General features: G+C 48.0%; 1 protein-coding gene across 7 annotated transcripts in view; it reads right to left on the reverse strand.

The window, feature by feature from the left end:
- LOC121600288 (insulin-like growth factor 2 mRNA-binding protein 1) overlaps positions 1-17,236 on the reverse strand; it is a 56,890-nt gene extending 39,654 nt beyond the window's left edge. The window contains exons 1-3 of one of the 7 annotated variants that reach the window (XM_041928741.1): positions 17,084-17,236; positions 15,493-15,743; positions 13,922-13,982 (exon numbers count right to left, since the gene is read on the reverse strand). In XM_041928741.1, the coding sequence (XP_041784675.1) occupies positions 13,922-13,982; positions 15,493-15,517 (86 nt within the window). In that variant the 5' untranslated portion in view covers positions 15,518-15,743; positions 17,084-17,236. Of the gene's footprint in view, positions 1-2,178; positions 2,270-13,921; positions 13,983-15,492; positions 15,744-15,843; positions 15,981-16,993 lie in introns of those variants that run through there. The other 6 variants (XM_041928740.1, XM_041928744.1, XM_041928743.1 and 3 more) reach the window with 6 other exon arrangements.
- Between the last annotated feature and the right edge of the window lie 4,901 nt (positions 17,237-22,137).

Genomic DNA, 22,137 nt, shown 5'->3' on the forward strand with positions numbered 1-22,137 from the left:
CCCGGAAGGAGTTCATCGGCCGGAACACCGCAACCACGGTTTGCAGATTGTCGGCCCAATCCAATCCAGCGACACCAGCAGGATACCGGAGCACATTGAGCAGGCTGCAAAAGCAAACAACCCCCGGGGGAAAGTATTTTGGGGAGCAAAACAAGAGCACTTAATTACAAATTACAACTGCACGGCCATTGGTAGCTGTTTATAAAGAAATTAATTAATGAGCCTTTTAAAAACGTCCCGAGCATAGCAACGGGATGGCGCACACGCGGCTCAAGAGTGTGTCTGTGTGACGTTCGAAGCGTGCTTAATTCCGCATGAGATGACAGTTTTGTATCCGTCCGAGCGTTTCCCATTGGCACTAAACCCTTAAACAGGCCGCACTGGGCAATTAGATGCAAGAAGCGAATGAAATATGCTCATGAATATTGATCATCAAACAACAGCAACAAAAAACGGGCCCCGGAGACGATTGAACGATAAACAAACGGAGCGAGCGATAACTGCCGTCCCGATGTCGTTTCGATTAAGCACATTTTGCTTTTTTGTTGTTTGAAGATTTCCCAAGCATTGCGTTGCCGATTCCAAGAAGCTAGCTGGCATGATTTATTCGTAACACATCCAGCACCCAAAGGCGTTAGTATCAATAGTGTGTGCTGTTTCAAGCGAAATCACAATCGATGAACTTACACAGCCTGCTTCACAAAACACAAACGGAAGGAACCACCGCTAAAAAGCTGGTGGAACTTTGGCCGGAGCCGGAACTCCTTTAACTTCCCGGGGAGTAGCTCATTTCCCCCGTTTAAAGGGCGCTCTGCAGCCATGTTGTCACTTCCATCGAGATGATGCGTGCCGCATGCCCATGAACAATCTTGGCTTCATTTTTTCTTTATCATCCATCCTTAGCGAAAGCGCAAAGGTTTCCTTTGGGTTTTTTTTCTATTCAAACCACTCGAAATCACGATTTTCCGACGTAATGGTTGTGCTATCGAACTTGGGACGTTGCTTAGTATTTAGCTGTGTAGGTGAGAGATAAAGAGAGAGAGAGAGAGGGGAAATTTTCGGGGTGAAAAAAAACTTGTAACCGGTGACATGGCAAGGAAATTATCGGCGTAAGTCCCGCAAAAGTGCAGGATCCTCCGAAAAAGCCAATAACCTCGAGTCCTCAAGGCTTCACACAAGCCGTACGTTGATTTCTACTCTCTCTCTTTCTCTCTCTCGCTCGCTGCTTTCTGCTTCGCTCTCACACACTCACACACCGAAGGATGCTTTTCACGCCGATTTTCCACTTCGTATACACACACATACACTCAAACACTCTCACTGACACACATGCACAGTGCAGAAGAAGGTTTTACGCGCGTGTTTAACCGCGCTTCCGAGCGGCGGCGTCCTTAGAAGGCAGCACAGCTACTAGTGTGGTTGTCCTTCGAACATTTCACGGCCCGAATCCACGGTCGTGCCACGGGGCACTCACTCAGGCTTTCTCTTTCACCCTCGAACACCTCTTCCCTCGGGTATGCCAAGGAGGAAGGATGGTACACCTTTCCCAGCACAACCAGCCGACCGTGGGCCGATGAACTTCGAACGAAATGGAAAACGCGCAATTTCCATGCCATTTCGGGACCCTCTGGGCACAGGCCACCTCCCCTTGTCGTGTAGATGACCCCCAAATACCTGTTTGCATGTGAGTGTGTGTGTGTCGAGTAGTGTGTTTCCCTTTCATTAGAAGTTGAATGACCGTTGTAGCATAGCGCTAACCGGGGTAGCGATGGATTGAAATGGCCAAAAGAGTGCAGGCCGTAGAAATTTTTAACTAGATTTCTGAGGTTATTGATTTCCCATTGAACCGCGGTATGAATGCGTGGAGCGGACTCCGCTGCAGGACATCTTGAGAGCGAATGGAAAGACGAGCAGATGGAGAAGAAGCAAAAAAAAACATGGCGTTCCTCAAACGTGTAGATGATGACGTCAGGATAGTGACTTTTCCACTGGTGAAGCACTTTCCCGACCATTTTTCCACATTCCTCCTACATTACTGTGTGCATTTCTGTGTGCGTGTGTTTTAATCACTGTTCTGTATTGCCTGATTGTAGGTGCACAGTGTAGTCCGTGGGTGTGGGGCGAGGTGTTTGTGATGATTCCGGTTCGAAGGACCAACAGCAAAAACTAAAAACTTACATGCAGCCAGACCAAGCAGACGGATGCTGGAAATTTTTCACAACGTTGAGATGCTCTCTCTCTCTCTCTCTCTCTCGCACACACACGCAAGGACACGCACGCACAACACAACAAGAACCGAACGGTGTAGAAAATGCAGGAAAATCCGTCGCACTGTCACACGATGCAGTCAGCCCGCAGGAGCAGTAGCAAACACTTTGCGCGCAATCCACGCCGTCACGAACACAATGCACACATGCACCCGATGGGTGGTGGGGCAGTGGTGGGAGGGTGACAGGTGACACTAGCAGGAAAATCAAACCGCACGCACGGAAGTGTGAAATATGCACTGGAAAGCACACAAACACTCCCCTTTGTATCGCCCGTTTTGCGTAAAGGTTCGCGCGTTTGCAACCGCGTGGGTGCTCGCGATGTTTTGCTATGTTTGCTTGGTTTTAATTTAGAATTTCGTCTATTTTGTTTTTCCGTTTGGCTGATGCCGCCTACCTAGCTTACAATAACAACAAAAACTGGTTTTGTGTGTGTTTTTTTTGCGTTCGGTTCGCGTTGTTTGCGAGAGCCCCGCGCGCGTCTTGATGGTTGCCGAGTGCCAAAGAAACTGGCGGCCATTTTCGGCGCTCGTCCGGCGTGTACCTGGGCTTACACGCGCGTCCTCGCTCGGGACGGTGCTCGGAACACCCCGCCGTGGGATGTTGCGCCTGTATGGGTGAGGTGTGCGTGCACTCTGTCCCTTTCGCTCTCGCATACACGCGCACACACACGCGCGCGCACGCACACACCACCGGCATTTTTCCCAAACGGCTGGGCGACAAAAAAAAAAGCGAGAGTCAGTTGATCCCCGGTTTTTCTCTGACCCGATCAACGACCCGTTGTGCTTATCGTCTTGTCACACCTCGCCATCCGGGGCCAGTTGTCTATCCCCCCGCGCGTCCGCCACGCGTGATAAGAAAATGTTATCGACGGCAAAGCAAGTTAGATTTTCCATTCCAACAAAACGCTCGCTCGCTATCTCTCCGAAATGCGTCCCATCGTGGAACGCACTCTTATTTGGTTCACCGATCCTCTCCAATTCCATTCACCGGGACATGCATTCCATACAGGCACACACACAGACACGTAAGCCACACCAATTCCGACCCGGCATAGGAAGGCACGGCGACCCTTTTTTTTTTTGTTTGCTCTCCCTACCTTCCCGTCGTGCTGCGGCTCTAAGAAGCAAAAGCAGGACATAAAACAAACCCCCGAAAACTTGGAAAGCCAAAACCGTACAATAGAAGCAGTAAATGCGCGCAGGGAAAGAGAGACACACAAAAAGCGCACTTCTAACGCACACTACCAACGCTGCAAGGAAGCAAGGCGCCATGGCAGGACGACGCACCAACAATTCAGAGAGCGTCCCGTCCCACCACCACCACCACCAATACCACTAGCCCAATCCTTGGACATGGTTCACGGAAGGCGGCCTGATGGTACGGAGTCGTCCCAACCGGCCCGAAGAAAAAAGGGACGCCATCGCTCGGCACACATACACCAGCACCACCGGCAACACGGCAAGGCAACGGACATGCGCAGCGCAAATGTGCCAACAGAAACACACATACACGCAAGCACGCGAGGCAACGCCAGCGGGACATCATGTCAGCGAACCGGGCCCCGAACTTTTTAAACGCGACCAGGGAGGGGCACAGGGGGAAATGGGGAGATCTCAAACACATACACACACAACGAGGGGGTCACAAAACCCCCGAATTTGAAACCACAGCGAGCAGCGAGAAGCCGAGAATTGCGAGAGCCGAGAAGAAGGATTAGATTTCAGAAAGCCGGGAAAGCCGGGATCGTGCGCGCACCGCAAAGTGCACACACCTGGGGACGGGGAATGGTTGGGGTCTTAGGTCGGTCATGTAGGGACAGGCAACTCTTTCGGCAAAAAAAAAACGCGCGCCTATGAGAAGCTGGAGAACACGCTACCTGATCTGCTCCCAATCTGCTCAGAGTTCGCCCCCGGGGAAAAAGGTTCCTCCAGGTGTGCCGGAACTTGGCGGTGTCCTATCGAATGTTGCTAGCGATCCACCGTGGTGGGAAGCACACTACATTGTACCGGGAGGTAAGGTGACATGCTCTCTTCTTCTTCTTTCTCGTATAACGACCTACGCGGTCAAGCCGGCCTACACAGGCTCTCATGTGCTCTCTAAAAAAGCTGATTGACAGCCTAGTTCCTTTGGGCCCGTTTTTGGGCAATATGGTTTCTCAAACCTAGTCCCAATCTTCCAGTGTACCACAACATTGCCTCTGCTCACCTGCATACTTCCTCCTCGTCTGTATGTGTGTGTTATGTTGCTCGGGAGAAAGTACACAACTGTACCTATTTTCTTCGATTCCTTTCGGGCGGGCAAAAACCCGGTTCCCGATTTCGGTCGACTTTCTTCTACACACGCACTCATACACACCAGACCCGTTTCTATACGCTTTTACGCACACAGCTAAGAAAAAAGGGACACGAGATTTTCGGTGCTAGAAATAGGATCGAACGCGCGTTCGTCGTCTGTTGCGCTTTCCCGTAAGCCGGCCACAAACAGTGGAACTCTGTGGTGGTACCGCGTGCGTGAACGTAGCTCACTTGCTTTCTCCAGCGGCACTCAGGATTGGCCTCTGCTGGAAGAACTTTGGTTGCAAAGCTAGCACAACAAATGGTTAAACTTTTTTTTTCTCGCACGATGATTCAAGCTACTCTGTGAAGGATGATTCGCTCCCGGTGAAAGGAAAGGATTTCGCATACAATCAAGCATCTCCTTCGGGGGAAATTCACCGAAAACTGCATTCCTTTCCGCATTGTTCGTTTGCTGATGACATCAAGATGTGATTCATGCCGTTTCTGTTTCTTCCTGGGTATTTCCTTCCAGTGCATAGAGGGGTTCAGGTATGCAGTAGGTGTGATTCATTTCGCATTTCTTAAATTTTCCAGGAGATTTTTCACTCCAGATATGCATGATGATTCATTCAGGCCACTGTTGAAGCTGAAAACACTCGCTTTAAAGTTCCAGTATCTTGGCCTTCGAGCACCCACAATTTCTTCACACCTACAGTTGCTCCTTCTTCGCGCTTCTCACAAGTTTCGTGCATCTTAACAGACCAATCAACAAACAAAAAAACCTTCAACGACTACTCATCGCTTCCGACGCCCGGGCCCAAGTGCATCATCGTCTGCTTTTGTCTTTGCCATCCCCAACGACGAGACACGTTTCCTTTGGTGCGGTCGGACTGTCGGATGCGCCTTGCTGCCTCTGTTGAAAAGTGAAACAAGGTCCATCCACCGCCTGGCTTATTCCTGTGCTTGCGCTATTCCTTAACCTTGAAATCGTCGATTTTTCAAGATCATCCCCAGTCCCGCCATTCGCCACTTCCCTGTCGTTACCTTTTTTCGATGCGTTGAGTGCCTTTCTGGGGTTTTGTTTTATTTAATTCTTCTACCCCCCGGAAACCATTTCTGCAGTGTTTCTGTTTAAGGCAACAGGGCTCTTTTCCGATCTGCCCCTCCCCGTCTTCCTGGTGTTTGTCGTTATGTAGACACTATATTACACGCTGTTTGCAGTTTGTTTAAAGCCACATTAGGTGTATACTTTGATGGGGATTCGAGGATGTGTTAATGTTTATTTGGATCATGTTTGAAGTTGGCTTTGATGGGTATCTAATACTTTATGGTAGGAGATGTAAAATATTACTAACAAGCTAAAGAATGCTTTACAAGCATGCAAACGATTACAATCATATTCTTGCATAAAAGACGCATCAATTAATTATAGGATTTTGCTCAATTTTGAACATTTCTGACTCATTTAAAGAGTCTTGGGAAATGATAGCAAAATAATGAGAAGTGCTTAAACCAAAAAGGAACATAAGCCTATCGCCAAGCTGGTCGATTGATCAGTAACCAACAGCCAGCAATGGGAAATTGCAACAGTCCGATTGGCGTATTTTCTCCCCCTTTTTCCTACACAAAACCCCAAGTCGCCACGGACACACTATCTATCTAACGCCGTGAACATCACAAAAAAAAACAGAACCACTATCGAAACAAGCAGAAGCAAACGAAACGAAACGAAGAATTACAACCACCGGATGGTGCCGTCTGATGCACACACGGGCATAACAGAAGTCTTCGCGCAATTGCGGGAACGAACAGGCGATTTGCGTATCGCACTGCGCACTCTTGGGCCAACTTGGGCTGCGGTGGCGGAGCGAAACCGTTGCACCTCGCACCGCTTTGGCGGCACAGCGCAATAGGCCCAAGGAAGTGAAGAACTCGAACTTGAGAGGGTGCTTCTAATGTGCAAACGAAGGCAAGGAGGGCGTTAGACGCGATCAGAACTCTGGCAACAGACTCGTTAAGCGAACGTTAAGGGCAAATGTTTCACTTCGCCAAAGATCGTTTCGATTGTTCGAAAGTGCAAATAGCGGGGGACTGTTCCTTGCAAAATTGGAAAGAATTAAGAGTAGTTTTTAAGTCTATTTTCTTGGATTTCTAAGTGGGCATGCCGCATACGATGGCGGCATATCAATATAGCCGAATGATTGCTTTGTGTGGTTGCCGCTCTTTTGATGTTTTAGTTTGCAATCGGTGTGATTGATGTTGTGAGCGCCCCTTACTTCTTGTTTTTGAGGTCATAATGAGCGGGAATTTTAATAAAATTCCAGCACCTTTTCTACCAATGCGAGAGAAAGTAAAATTCTCTATCATTTAGATTGACATAAGAATCAAAACGATTGAAGAAGTATGTTTTAATCTATGAACATTCCCCAAAATTTCTTTCGTTGTCCTTCAACAATATCTTAAGAAGCCTTTTTGCATAATTAACACATGTACAACGGGCATCCATTTCTTCCTTGTTGAGCCCATTGCTTGATTATTTTTGCATCTCCACAAAAGGCTACTGGGACGAGCTGCTTAAAGTTAATTAAAGCAGAAGCCTTTACAGCAACAAAACACGGCAACTACATCGAATCTAACACGGGGCTACAAAATTGACCAAAAGAAAAAATTCAATCACTCGTCGCCTGTTGTGTCACCGTGGATGCAACCCCGTAAACGAGCAAACCCCCAAACAAGACGAATAGCTTCTCCAACGCCGCCTGTGGTTGGTGCGCGCGTGCATAAATCAAACAAGCGCGATTGAGCTCGCGAGCTGCAAAGTGCATTCTGGGGCGGCTTCCTCCCTTTTCCCGCTGCTAAATACATTTTACAGAGCTGCTACTTTAGTCTATTTCGTGTTTTGCGTTCCACCCGGGGACTGCATTCCAGAAGATGCGAAAACAAGAAGAAAAAAACTGTTTGCCCATCAGCAACAGCAAACGTTGAAAGGCGTTCGCGCGCTCCGCGATCGTGTGTGCAAAATGTAATTGAAATTAGTTGTTGCACTTTCGCACAGCACCATCACTACCAGCAGCAGCAGCAGCAGCAGCAGCAGCAGCAGCAGGAGCAGAAGCAGAGTGCATAAAAATGCACCTCCCAAGTGCAATCAACCGAAAATGGGACCCCAAAGCACCGGGACGACAGGCGCACGATACAAGGCCAAGGTTCCTGGCGTGGAAATCAATCCACACACACACACACACAGCCAAGCCATAGCGCAGAAGGCGGAGGTGGAGTGTTGAGGTGTGGAGGGACCGAAAAATAAAAACAGCATGTACAACATCAGCGATGCAGACAGGCAGACAATGCGCGCAGATGCACTTTTATCGCTTCGGCGCGTGCCCGAAAATAACGAAAATAAATAAAGAAAGGTCTTTGCAGCGAGAAGGAGGCAACAGCAAACAACAACAACAAAAAAAGCTAACAGACAACCTCGCGTCAAAGCCTCCCCCTTTCCCCCGTTGTGTCGATCGAGAATTGCGAACAAAAACAAGAAAAATTAGCGTAAATAAAACCTCACCACCACTTTCCTTCCCCCATCCGCGCCTGAGGTGCATTGGCAAGGGAAAAAAAGTGCATTCACCATGCGGTGCATATGTGCGGGAAATGCAGTCCCTCTCGCTCTCTCTATCTCTATCGCTCTCTTCCTCTTATAAGCAAAAGTTGATTTCCCCTCATCCTGGGACCGAATGCATCCACCAATACCATATCATCATCATCAGCATATTGTTCGCGATCAGACAGTTGCATCCTTTTCTGCACTTGCATCCACAGCACAACACTTTTACCCACTCAACGAAGCGCGCTCAAGAGTCAAGAGTGCGCCGATGCTATCCTTGCATCGGCTGCACAGGGAGCGAGAGAGAGAGAGAGAGAGAGTGAAAGGGAGATGCAAGCTGCCCCTACCCGAACGAGCTAGAATGAAACAGGAGCGCTCGCGAATGCAACCACGAGTGCATTGTACCTTCCTTTTTTGTGTGGAACTGCACTGTGTGCAGCAATGCATAAACGCAATTGGTGCTGCATTTGTTGATTTTTGCATTACATTTTCTCTCACTCTTGCTGTCGCTCTCTCTCCCTCTCTCTCTCTCTCTCTTTTGCGTTGTTGTTAGTTTTTCACTGCATGTGTGCACAAATCCTTCGGCAATGCAATTTTTGATGTTTTGGCTCGTGCGCGAAGGACGCTTAATTAATGCCCGCGTGTGTGTGTATGTGTGCATGTGTGTGAGACTTTACACATGTTTTAGCCAAATCGCTTTTTTTCTTCTACGGTGTTGCTATCCTGCTCTCGATTGCGTTTCGTAACGTCATGCCAATGCTTTTCCGTCCGTACGTCGTGGTTGGGGCTTTATCGCCCGTGTGTTTGTGTGCGATGTGTCATTACTCCCGGGTCCGGGGCCCCCAATAAAAAGGGAAATGACCGAAACGGGGACGAGAGCGAACGACATCCCCTGATGGTTTACTTTTATCGAAAATTCGATTTCTAACTTTTTGTATCTTTTGCGGGGAGGGTTTTCTTTTGTGCGGTTTTAAGCAGACGGCATAAAATGAACGCTTTGAAAATACGAACCTCACTTTTGACTAAGTTGTAGTAAAAAAAGGATACTTTTAATAGTGCATGAACAATGCAATTAGTTTATATTAAAACAATTCAAGATGCAAACGCTGTAGAAAGCATCGCAGAAGCGTGAAGGAATTTGTAATTCCTCACTGCGTTACACAGGAAAATGACTCTATTTTGCGCTGCAAACTTATTTACACATTCCTGTGCAATGTTAATGATAATATTACATTGTAGTGCAAATTGTTTCGTGGCAGCGAGTGTGTGTGTGTGTGCAGCGAACAATTGTGTGCCCAACAGGCACGCGTGCTCGAGCGCCCGCTGCAAGCGAGATACGATACGCAATTGCCGGCCCGGTGCGTATTGAATTACACGCATATTTGCGCTGTAATGTCTGTACTCTTGCTCGACTTCTTCGTCGGTGTTTTTCAGTTCCTCTCGCTGCAGTTTATTTTTTTCGAGTTGATTGTAAACAACTTTCAAGAGCTGCTGTTGATGCCTGTCCACGTGCTCCAGCTCTCCGCGTTGCAATTGCATTCCACTTGCAGCTCAGCGCACGTGCTTACACAGATGGTGCGCGCTCGTGTTTGGTGAGTGTGAAAGTTGCATAATGCTTTCACCCAAGCATCACAAGCTTTCCCTGCTGACCTCACAGAGGGTGAAGGAAACAAAAAAACACAACCGAGAGTGTGTCCTTGACGCGCTTCGTGCTTTCACGTCCTTTCGGACCACCGTTGGTTGTGGAATGACACCGCACAGGCTTTAAATATTGACATGCGTATTTGCATAATTTAACGTTGTGTATCTCCTCCTTGGGGAGAAACCACCGCTCGGGACCTTTTTTATGTTTACTGTTTTGCTTCTTTTTTTTGTTGCAAAACCTTGGCAGCATTGGTTGAAGCTGAAATCAAATATCGAAGCAGTTGGTCGCTTTTCTGCCGGCGAGTGTAGAACAAAAACCATGGGGACGACACGGGGACGGGCAAAAGGTGCATCTGTTCGCACTCGTAGGGGATGATTAGATTCGGGCGTGAATAAATTATGGTGCCGGTCCGGATCCATTCATGCTGGTCAGGGGTGGGGAGGAGGGGGAGGGGGATCCATAATTTGACCATAAGCAAATTGGATGCTTCCACTAAGGATGTAATCTTTCGTGCGTCCTCAGACTGGGAACAAAGGCACAAAAAATGGCAATTTTTATTTATACTAAAATAACATATGGTTTCATCATCGGTGCCATTTACATAGAATATAGCCATTTCGAAAGTTCTTTCCGGGATAATTTTGCATTAAATCTAAATAATGAGTGACCGCGTGCAAAATGATAAGTAATTCGAAGCAAAAGAAACAGAAAAAAATCGTTTCGATGTAAAACATTCCATTAGGACGCATGTTTTGCGTCGTCACGAAAGCCTGCTGCGAAACTGGTGCACGGTAGGACCACCAAAGCAACCACCACGGCCACTAACGCTTGTCAATCGATCAAACCAGCGAGACGGTCAGCTTAAAACCAGCGGCCAACCTTGACACGCGACATCATGCTCCCGTTCGAGGAGGATGATGATGATGACGATGGAGGAGCAAGGGGAAAAAGGTCGGCGTGGCACGGTTTGTTTAATTTAAAATTAAAACTAAATTAATGACCAGTCAGACCAAGGGTGGATGTGGAGTAGATCCTGCCGGCTGAGAGCTTCCAGTGTTGGGACTATCTGCACCTCGAATCGGCGATCCCGTCAACCCACCACCCCCCGACTGCATTACATCGCCACTAAAAAGGAACAGATAACGATTCGGCACAAACATTCGGGCGGGCGCCCGGGAGCAAATGCTCGTAAACCTTGTGCGAAATAATTGAAGAAGTGAAGCGGACCCGACCGGTGATGAAGTTCCTTTGCGTCTTATAAAGCGAACCAATAAACATACACACACCAACGAATCCCCCAACTGCCAGCAGGTTTATTATGCTCCATCTCGATCAAATCGGCAGAACGAGCGAGAAAGAGGGGAGTGCCGAGAGATTGCAATTTTTGGTCCTTCGAACCGGATCGCCGCACGCGAACGTGTGTCCATTATCAACACTAACAGGTACTTAAGCGTGGTCATAAACGAAGTAATTTACCTCGAAGTACCGGCGACGGCTGGTCGGTCGCGCTATGGAAACGCGAAAAACCGCAACAAGACAGTTGCGGAGGGGCCAGTGGTGGAAAAAAAATGGGAGGAACAAAATTCCACTGGACGTAATGCAACTGGACGGTGAAGGTTATTGACTGGGTTTGGGTAGACTGCGAGCTAAGATACGGGTAGTCTAGCGATCGATAACATTGCTTTATGAGTTGATTCGCGGCGATAAAGGTAATATTGATGATCTTTTTGCACAATTGACGCTCCAAGTTGGCAAACACGATCGTGCTAAAAAAGCTTCTAATCTCAAGCACAACGATCGAAAACTGGAAAAGCATCTTCACTCCTAACCATCCTTGTCGATCATAACTCATCTGCGCTCCGCTTAATGGCCGTTTAACGTCCCCTTGCCGCACTATCAGTCGAAACAATAAATCCAGTCAGCTCCCCGCCCCGAGCAGTCAGGGAGCGTGTCAAACCGACACTAAACGGGGGAAACACAACTGCGCTCGTATGCACAATGCACTTGCAAAAGTAACCCAAAAAAGGGTTCTAAACCTCCTAAGTCTGTGTTGCGCAGGGCACACTGCCTGTCTGTCTGTCTGTGGCGCGTCCGTTTTGTCCGTCGACGTCTGCTGCATGTCTGTCGGCTTTCCAGCGTGTCCATCCATGTCTGGCCCGTCTGGCCCAACTGATCGGTGTTAGAAGGACCCTCCCACTCTCCCTTCATCCCTTCTTCGGATCTTTTCTTCTAACATCGTTATCAGACCGGAAAGTGCTGACCACCGTAAAAAGCGATCGACGAGCTGCCGTGGGGCAGAGCGAGGCAATAAATTTTCCCTTTGCCCGTCTAGCGGGAGGACCTACCGAGCGTAATGCTTAGAAACGGTACCGAACCATGTACCGGTCAACCCTGTCCCTCTTCCCTCCCAACCAGGTTGAAACGTCAGTGCCCGGGGGACCAGTGTCCGGGGGGATGGGAGGACACACGACGACAAGCTGATAGGATAATTGGCGGCGAGCTTAGGAACTCCATTTTGCCGCACTGGCCGATGGCAGAGGGAATTCCCCCATTTGCAGACAACAGCAGCTGATTCGAGCGAACAAACGAGCATGTATGTGTGTGTGTGTGTGTGTTGGCGTCAGCTGCAGCAAAGTTGCCACCAAACAATCGTTCTAAGACAGGGTCCCCTGTAAAGGGGTTCCTTTTGAATTTGCAGTACAGCGCACTCCTCCTAAGCTGTAGCGCGGCGGACCCTTTGTGCGAGGGAATCGGCCGAACAAATCGGCGATGAAAGTAACAGCCGCCCGCATTTGATTTGTAGCTTTGGCCTGCGGTGTAGCTACTGGAGGAGAAGCTTGGTCGGGATGAAGCAGTAATTATGATTTGTTTAATGCTTTAAAAACGTGTACAATGCCATTGGCTCACATATCTTTCCGAGGAAATGGAACATACGACTTTAAACCCAGAACTTAATTGGACAGACGATCGAACACGATCGCAACACAAACCACCCTTTTCCCGATGCTAATCATTTTTCTAATCGTTAGCGCATGTTTATTCGCGATGTACGTGCGTCCAGCGTTCGGACCCTGCGGACACCGGCTCCGGCTTTTATGCTGACCTGGAGAACCAAAGCAAGCGAGCGTCCCAGTTGACGGCTGCACCTGTCCTTGTTATGGTTTGGCAAGCAGAAAGATAAAGGAAACCTGGACACAAGCCCCGCAAAGCGAACGCACACGAAACACACATAAAACGCGAACGTTCTGGCTCGACGCTCGCGATCACCCTGGGCAGGATCCGCCGACGAAGCCCCGGTGGAGCATTAGAAGCGCCAGGCAAACACGACCCGGCCCGTTAAGGCGTCGTAAAAACAAAAAACGGAGACGGCAAAGCCAAATGATTGCTAATTTTTATTTCAACCAAAAATAACCGTTCGTGCTTCTTTTTGAGCATTTGAACGCACAACCAAATGCAACACACGGCTGAAACATACTGGTGTGCTTGATTTTATGACCGGATTACGGCAGGATGCCGGCCGGGTCATGCCGACTGTATGCACCTTTCGGCACCTTTGCATGGTTAACTTCTTTCGTCGGCAAACCCCGACCACCGTTCGGGTTATTAGCTAAATTATAACATTAACTTTGGCACTCGGTTCGGCCGGTCCGGGTGCGCGCGTGCCCGCTAATAATCGCAGCTTATCAAACTGTTACAATCGAAGCGTACACACTCCACATTCGGTAGCGGGGTTGATGGGACGTTTTTCACCGCTTTTAAAGAAAACGGAAGGAAAAAAAACTGAACTGAGCTAACATAACGAACACCACACGAGCCAGCAGCAAAGGGCTAGCAGTAATGATTTTCCCGAACTTTTAATGATAACTTTGCAAGTGGCACTACGTGCTCTCGTTATTTTTTTTTTTCAGCCCAATCTTGCCCCCGAACTCCACAATCGATCGCATTGCGTTGTCGACTGCAGGGTCAGTTTCGTCATTAGCGCGGTACCAGCGCGGAGGTCATTCACTCGTTGCGCAAAGTGCATCGGGTGTACAGGAAATGGGTGATAAAAAGAAACCAAATGGCAAAAATGGACACAGCAAATCCGCTCGCCACCGTTGAAACGTGATAAAGCCTTTCCCCCCTTACCTACCTTAGGTCAGAACCAGCTGCATAATTTACACCGTTAAAGCCGCTGCTGCTGGAGACGCCACCTGGAAAACGGAATGGGAAACAAAGGGTGTTAGATGCAGGTAGGACGTGCGAGCGCTAACGTTTGGACGGATTAGAACGGGGCCAACGCGAATGAGCGTCCAAGGAAAGTGTCAATTTTTGGTTATAATTGCTCTGCCTGCTCTTATATGGGCCAGATGTATCGCGAAGGTGTTCGGGATTGCACGCGGCAAGGGTAGCTGGCCGGCTGTAACAATTAAGTCCTTGTACAGTTGAAAAAGCAACATCGTTGATTGAATATGTTTGGTGCCGTGACCAGGAAACGATTTTTAAAAACAAAATTAAATTGTGTTTGATGTTAAAAGAGCGCGAACAGGTTTATTTCGTGGTGCAGTGACCAGGATAGTTATGATAAAAAAGGCTCGCAGTTGAAGCTTGCTGGTTTACTTAAAAAAGTAAATATAATAAAAATATTGAAATATAAATTATGGTAAGAGTACATATTTTCCATTGATGCAATTTACTAGACGCCTGAAGGTATGCAAATTTGACTTATACAGTATATACAATTATATATTACTTATTCTAAAAGGTTATTAAATCCCAATCAAAATTATAATAACAATATTTAAGAATATACAATAAATATTTTTTAAAGTATTGAAATCTTCAACAAATACCAAAAGTTAAATACTACCAGGAACTGACACCGCCAGGAACCGGGCGTACGGGAAACGTTCACTTCTCTAATCTCTAATCTCTAATATTTGGTAAAGTACGAAAAAACCCTTTCAGCTCATATTCGCATGTGGTCCGACCACTGTGACAAGAGAGAGAGAAAACGCTTTAGCATCAAACGGATGAATTTCCCTCACTGGCGCAAAACACCCTTCTCATGCTCACTCTCTCACAACACACTCACCAATGTGAGTGAGTGAACGCATTGCAATGCAAACCGTCTCCACTGGTGGTGCTGAATCTAGTAAGAAATTTGCGAATTTCGCGCTCTCTTTCACTCGCGCTAGAAGAAAGAGAAGCATAATAGAAGACGCACACACACACACACACACACACACACACACACACACACACACACACAAACGCCCATTCGGTCGATCACGCGGCTCCGGCTGGTGGGGAGGGTTGTATTGATGACGAACGGATTACGGACCATATCGCATCATTTTGTGCAAAACAAAAAGAACGTGTTGGAAGTACAAAAAACTAGCAAAAAAAACACAACCAGTAAGTGTGGAGGCAATCAAACACGCTCCACGATTAAAGCTGCGAGCGTCGAAGCGTTAGATGGGTTGAAGGTTGCATTCTGGTTGGTTCGGTTCGTCCGTGTCTGTGCTGGTGTTGTAGCAGCAAACGTCCCATATGGTGACCGGGCAAAATACCACGCTACTGCATAGCAAGAAAAAAAATGGAGCACAAAAATCCCACCCTGAGATGGATTGAGAAGTAGATGAGGAGGTGAAGCCTAAAGGGACGGGTTGACAAATGGCAAAAAAAGGCGGGTGGGCCGGGAGAGAAACACGCACATATTACCTGTTGCAAAGCTAGGAATATTCATTCTTTTCCCCTCCTAATAAACGGACACCGTGACACCGCTCGTACGCTACTTTCGATTCTACCTGCAAATACACTCACTCACTCACACACGGGGGGCTCACAGTATTGTTCGGACTCGCACACGGCTCTGCTTGCTTCGATTCTGCTTGTAGCGCGCTACACACACTTCACTTAGTGGTTTCACTTTTTTTCTTCTTCCTAATCACCCACAACGCAACAACTAATCGCTGTGGAAGAATAAAGAGGTAGAATAATAAGACAAAAAAAACAACCCACACACACACACACACTTGCTTGCCAAAGCCCTGGTTGCCGTTTATCGCTTACTGCACATTCGCGTCGGTAACACCTCACAAAGTAACGTACAGGACAACAACACTGGAGCTACCACAGTGCAACGACACAACGGCGATCTCTTGTGTTGGAGGAGGATGTTCTGGTCTGCCGGAGTCAGGAACAAGATCAGTGCATACGGGTTAGCTTCTGAGTCTATCACCCTTTGGCTTTATTGCTCACCACTCTCACCTCCGATAGTGGCGCAGTGAGAGAGCTCTAGCAGTAGCAGCAGCAGCAGCAGAGAGGCTAAAATCACACATAAGTAGCGAGAATCTGCGCCATAGACACACGTCATACGCACCTCGATCAGGGCGGTCTGTCGAGACAACGCACACCTTCGGCTCGGGCAGGCTCTGACTACTAACCCTCCCCCCCCCCCCCCCCCTCCCTCGGATCGATCAGTCAAGTCCGTCAGTCTGTATTTTGTTTTTGATGGACTGTCACAAACTACTACCAATTTAGGGGTTTTCGCTCCTTTCCTTTCTTTTGCGCCCTCTTCGGGTTGTTTTTGCTACTTGATTTATCTTTTAAGCACACCATCAAACCTTCAAACCAGGCACGCACGGTCACAGACACACACACACACGCCCTTATACGCAATCATACACACACACACATACATCCACATGAACTCGGTATAGCCCGCTTGAAATTTGCATATTCAAAGTAAGTACACTTGAGGCGCTTTGAATTAGAGTTTAGAACAGATTTCGGAACATTTCTGTAAAGTCCTTCAGGTGGCGTGATCCCTTAAACGGTGATCAAGTGATCTTCTTCCAACTGCTATTTCCCACCAGGAGAAAGTGTGTAGAGCCCTTCCTCCTCCTCCTCCTACCTCCTCCTTCTCCGCTTTACATCACTTCCTGGTTGGATCACTGGTTGGACAATGTTACGTGACACCAATGTCTCTCTCTCTGCCATCCAGATTTGCCAGTTCAACAGGTTACTTTTTTCGCACACACACACACACATTCGCAGCAGACGTACAGAGAGGCGTACAAAATAGATATGAGTAATGCAGCAGGCAGCAACCAAGGACACCGATGGATTGCACAGAGCCGGAAGTCTGACCCGCGTGATGAGATTTGGTGATCGATCGACTACAGGCAAAGGAACCCTGCCAACGGGTAAGAAAACGTACCGTGTGGACCGTGTGGACGGGATCGAATCGCGAAAACGGGAGATTAGAACACACAAAAAATGGAAATTTTGCGACAAAAAGAAAACGCACCAAAAGAGGGCCGTGCGGCTACCACACTGCAGAAACGAAAAAAAAAAAAACACACACACACCACCAACAGGGAGAAAGGGCACAGAAAACTTTTGCACAAAGTTGGAGCCCGCGTTGGCACAACCGTTCACAAATAACTTAAAACTGGTCCAACAGACACCCGAGACCGGCGAGAGAGCGCGCACAGAACGAGCGTGCGACTGTGTGTGCAGATGATGGGGGAGGGTGGGGGGGGGGATGGAATGGGGAGGGGGAGGGAGGGCGAACCATGAAATGGCCACGGCCGGCAGAGCACACACATTCACGCTCACGACACCCGTACGCACACAGGAAAACGGCGGTAATCAAATGATCCGGGTAAGGGTGAAGAAGGGGATGGTGGAGCACCCCCAAAAACAGAGCATGCAGGGGAGGGAGGAAGGAAAGAGGAGACGGCCCGCACACATTTGCAGTCTATCGAAAATAATAATAGGATGCCTCCCGAGGGAACGGAGCAAACGGTGGAACGGTAGGGCAAAAAGGGGAAAGACAGAGGGAAACCGGGAGTGCGTGTGTGTGTGTGTGCGATTAGAATCACGAATGGACGCACAGTCTGCCGCCAGCCCTCGCAAACCCGCCCGCTAGTATCTCACAGCTCTACCAACACACCGCCAGCAGCAGCATGTTTAGGTATTAGGGGGCGCCCTAACACAAACGCACCACTCCATCCATCCACACCACGGCGACGACGATGCTAGTGTGTGCAGTGTGGCGAAGCGAGGCGAAAAGCAAGAGCAATGATGAGCAACGGCCGGCTGTGGTTGGAAAAACGGTCATCGAGAGAGAACGCAAATAAAGCTCGGACCGCTGCGAGCGCGACGATAGTGCCACAATAGTTCGCAAACTGTTCGAAAAAGCGCCACAAGGTCTTGGGAGGGTGGCCTAGTAATTTCGACCGGCACACTACTGGAGGACACAGGCACTCACAGGAGTGCATCGGAATTGTGAAGAGTGTCCTGATTCGTGTATAACTCTTCCGGAAGTGCGGACTACTTCCAGTGAAAGCTAGTTTGATGAAGTAATGTTGAAGCTTAATTGAGTTCGAAATAGTAGCAGAGTACTAAGAGGGATGATAAAGCAATGGAAATTGCTCGAAATTCAACACTTATTTACCCACGATCAGTATATACTATGAAATAGAAGGTTTCCTTTGCAACAAAGACATCTTTTTGTATATTTCGATCGATCCAATACACTAAAAAAAAAAGCTAAAAATACTATTAAATTTGGATTCGCCATAAAACCAGTCTTCTTAGTACACCTGTCACCTCATTAAGTAGTCAAAACAGTCATCTCGAAAAATTGCATCAAAAGTCCTCAAGCAAACGAAGTTAGTACATCTTTCAATGATCTTGTGATCGTCACGCAAAAAGAAAGATGTCCACCAATGCTCATTGTGCGGTGCGCTGTGTCCAACACCTCCCCCCGTGCACTGGCCCTGATTGTCTGGCGCACGGGAGGGTGGGGGAGAGGGCATTTTATTTTCGCAAAAACCAACAGTGCTTCTTAGTGTGTTTTTGCAGGGTGGCATTCGTTCTTCTCGCTCGCACCTTTGCGCTCCCAAAATGTCCGCCGTCGTCACCGGGCCGTTTCGTTTCGCACAGGGTGTGGAAGGGGTGTGGGGATGGGAAGGAGGTAGCGTAAAGTGCGAATGCAAAAATCCCCAACCACAACGACAACCACGGCGACGACGACGACGGCTATAGCGACGTTGACAATGGAGGACCGATCAGTGGATAGACGACCAAAAAGAAAAAAAAAACACCCCCTGTGCTCAGTTTGGGCGAAGGGGGTGAAAAGGGATGGGGGTGGAGGTTCGTCGACGCCGAAAGTGAGTCGAGAAAATTCGGTCAAATCATCTCGCACTCACACTGACTTCGGTTTGCCCCTGTGTACCGCTGGATGCCCCGAGGGAAGTGGTGAGGGTAGTATTGCCCCACTGCCGGCATTCGTATTAGGGGTGAGTAGGAAGAGAGAGAGAGAGACCTAGAGCGCTGCCTAGATGCGTGTAGACTTTCAACCCCCCCGAATAGGAAGGAGAGATCGAGCAAGAGAGCGAACCAGAAAGAGAAAGGGAGAGGGACAAGTTGGGGTGGTATTAGTATCACAACCCCTAAATTCGCTCTCTCGGTATACGCACACACTAGCGGGCGCGCGCTTCAGATTGCGCCACCCCTTCCACCAACCACACAACGGACACTCACCCCATCGCATACACACGCATTCCACAATGGCGGAGAGGGCAACATTTTGTGGGGCGAAAAACCCCATCGCCGTACCCCGGCCGTATATAAAATATGTGATGTGATCTGTGCTGCGTGTGTGCGTGCGCGCGTGTCTGTGGTGGTCGGCCACGGTCCCCGGCACATTTTTTTTTTTTCGTCGGTGTTTGTGTGGTGACCGATTTTCAAGAATTTATCACCATCTTAGCGCGTGCATTTCGCCGAAACTCTGGCGCGTGAACTGGGTGTGAGAAGGAGGAAGAGCAGCAGAACGAGGAGGTGGAGGAAGAGCGGGAAAGGGCGATGTATGCGGCTTGGATTGCCAAACGCAACGCGAACCTCGAGCTTCCCCAATCGTTGGAGTGCCAGTAGCGATGGGGCGCTGGCTGCGGTGGAGTTGGAAGAAACAAAAATGGCGGCCCACCCGTCCACGCGTCCATAAAGTAGAATTAATTTTCAACATGTCTTACCGAGAGCCGTATCGCATGCACGGCCATACTAGGGTGGATGAGGATGGGGAGGGGGCAGAAAATAAGGGCGAACATTCCGTTTGGCCGTTTGGCAAATACCCCCTTTCTTTTTGGCCCACCGAAGGTCAGCGATGCCGGCCGGCATGTTGCACTTGACAGTGGCCTCCCAGGGCCCCCGTGCGCCCTTGACGCAATGGTGCCCCGCGCGTCGACGCGGTCGGGGTGAAAGCGATCTCTTTCGGCTGCGTAATAATCGGCTACAATGCGCAGCGACGAAAACACAGCCAACGCTTGTGGCCTAACGACCAAGCGCAAGAGTGGAACGCTTGCGTGGAGGAAAAGAGAATCATATTAAAAGGGTTTGGTTATTTAAACACATATGTAGTGCAGTGTCCTATTTTTGTTTTATATATAACGAACGATGCTTTTGTGTTAAATGTTGAATGAACTAATTCAGACGCAACAAAGGCTTGATAAACTTTAATCGATTCTACACGTTGGCTTTACCATCAATCCAAATTGTTTATCGTAGCCCTTGAGGCGAATGTATGTGGAGCGTTAGTACCATGTATCCGTATCTCTGTGTTTCATTGATTCCTAAAGTAAAGCAAACGTTTGCTTTCCAATCACTAGAATATTGAGAATTAATGGATTGATTATATCATTTTTACAAAAATTTCATAAAGGTTGATTTGATTTTGTATTAGAATAATCACCATTAAATGTCACAAAAAAGAGAATATTGTAATCTAAGCTTTCATCTGTGCATTTCTCCTCTAAGTGCATAAGAATTTAACATTTCGTTGGTATACATTTCACATGATTTCATTAGCTAAAGTGATTTTGAAGTCATGAATACACTGTAAACTGCCTGTTTGATGTACATTATCTCAACGCAGTTGGCCAGGAAATGTTTATGCTTATCATTTGAAGTGAAAATTCTACAATTGAATCATACTTTAAACTCTCCAAACTAGTTCATAATCATGAAAATCATTAAAAATAGAGATAACATTGTTTTCCGCACAAGAACGATACACTCAATCATATCCCATAGCTGATTTAATTTGGTTATTAAATTAAATTATTTAATAAAACTGATTAAATTTTAATTTAATTTGTTTCAATTTGGTTATACTGTTTAAAATTTAACCTCAAAGCGGTTACTTCTTATAACGCAGATCCAAATTTTCAAATTTACTCCCAACTTACGGGACATTTATGTATCAAAATTAGCTCCAATCAATCAATATACTGTGAAATTCGATCTAAACAACAATCGATCGATTAATTTCTACACTCTCACAACAACCGTGCACCAACGGAACAAAAAACAGCGTACGTAGTCATTGCTATACAATGGTAACTGCCACATTTCCTATCGAAGGGTTCAGTTAAACAAAACAAAAAACTCGTTTTGCTTAAAATATTAGATTACAAACTTTCCAACCAAAGAAAGAGAGCAGGAAAAAAGGGCCTACTGTCGCGCAAAGGGCTGGACACACGCTACAATGTGATTCATTTTGAGGTGCTCCCAAGTACAGCACCACCAGCTGGCCGGTATGGTACATACACACACCCAGGGCGCCAGATAAGGACCGATTCTCGTCCTCCTCCCGTTTTTTCCTCCCCTGTCCCGAAATTCCCGAATGCTGCTCCTGATGCGTGAAATATTGAATACCGCTCTCGGCAGTGAGCTTCCGCAATTTTTGGGGGATTGCGTGATTGCGTACGTGTGAACAACGCGAATTGCAGTCCACATACCAAATGGAAGCAGCAAGCACGACCAAGGACATACCGTTAGCATCGTGAAGCGCAGGAATGCATGAGAAAGCGCAAGTTCGGAAGGGGGTTTGGTCCTGCGTGCAACTTACTTCCGCATTCCCGGCATTTGCCGCAGCCACATACACACATACACACACACACACACAAACACACGGGAGGATTTGGCGCGAGGTTTTCGCTTTGTTTGCGCCATGTGCAGCAGCAGCAGCAGATAATCCCGTGACCGGTTTCCATCGCGCCTACCACACACACGGGCGAGCAGTACTCCAAAAACGGCGGCCCTGGGAGGGCAGGGCTCTTCTTGCTTGTGCTTCGCGCGCCAACAGCAAACCGGAAGCAATCCGATGTGACGATGAAGAACGCGGTGCGCGGTGCGCGGTGCGGGTAAACATTGATATAAATATTTTAACAGGCGCAGCACACCCAGCGCTTCTGACGCGATATCAAGATGCGTGTACGACCGTCGTTCGATTGACTGCAATCTTGTGCTTGTTGTGTTTGCTTGAGGATCTTATCGAGGTAAGGTGAGGTTACACTG

This window comes from Anopheles merus, chromosome 3L (assembly GCF_017562075.2).
Source record: "Anopheles merus strain MAF chromosome 3L, AmerM5.1, whole genome shotgun sequence".
Lineage (NCBI taxonomy): Eukaryota > Metazoa > Arthropoda > Insecta > Diptera > Culicidae > Anopheles > Anopheles merus.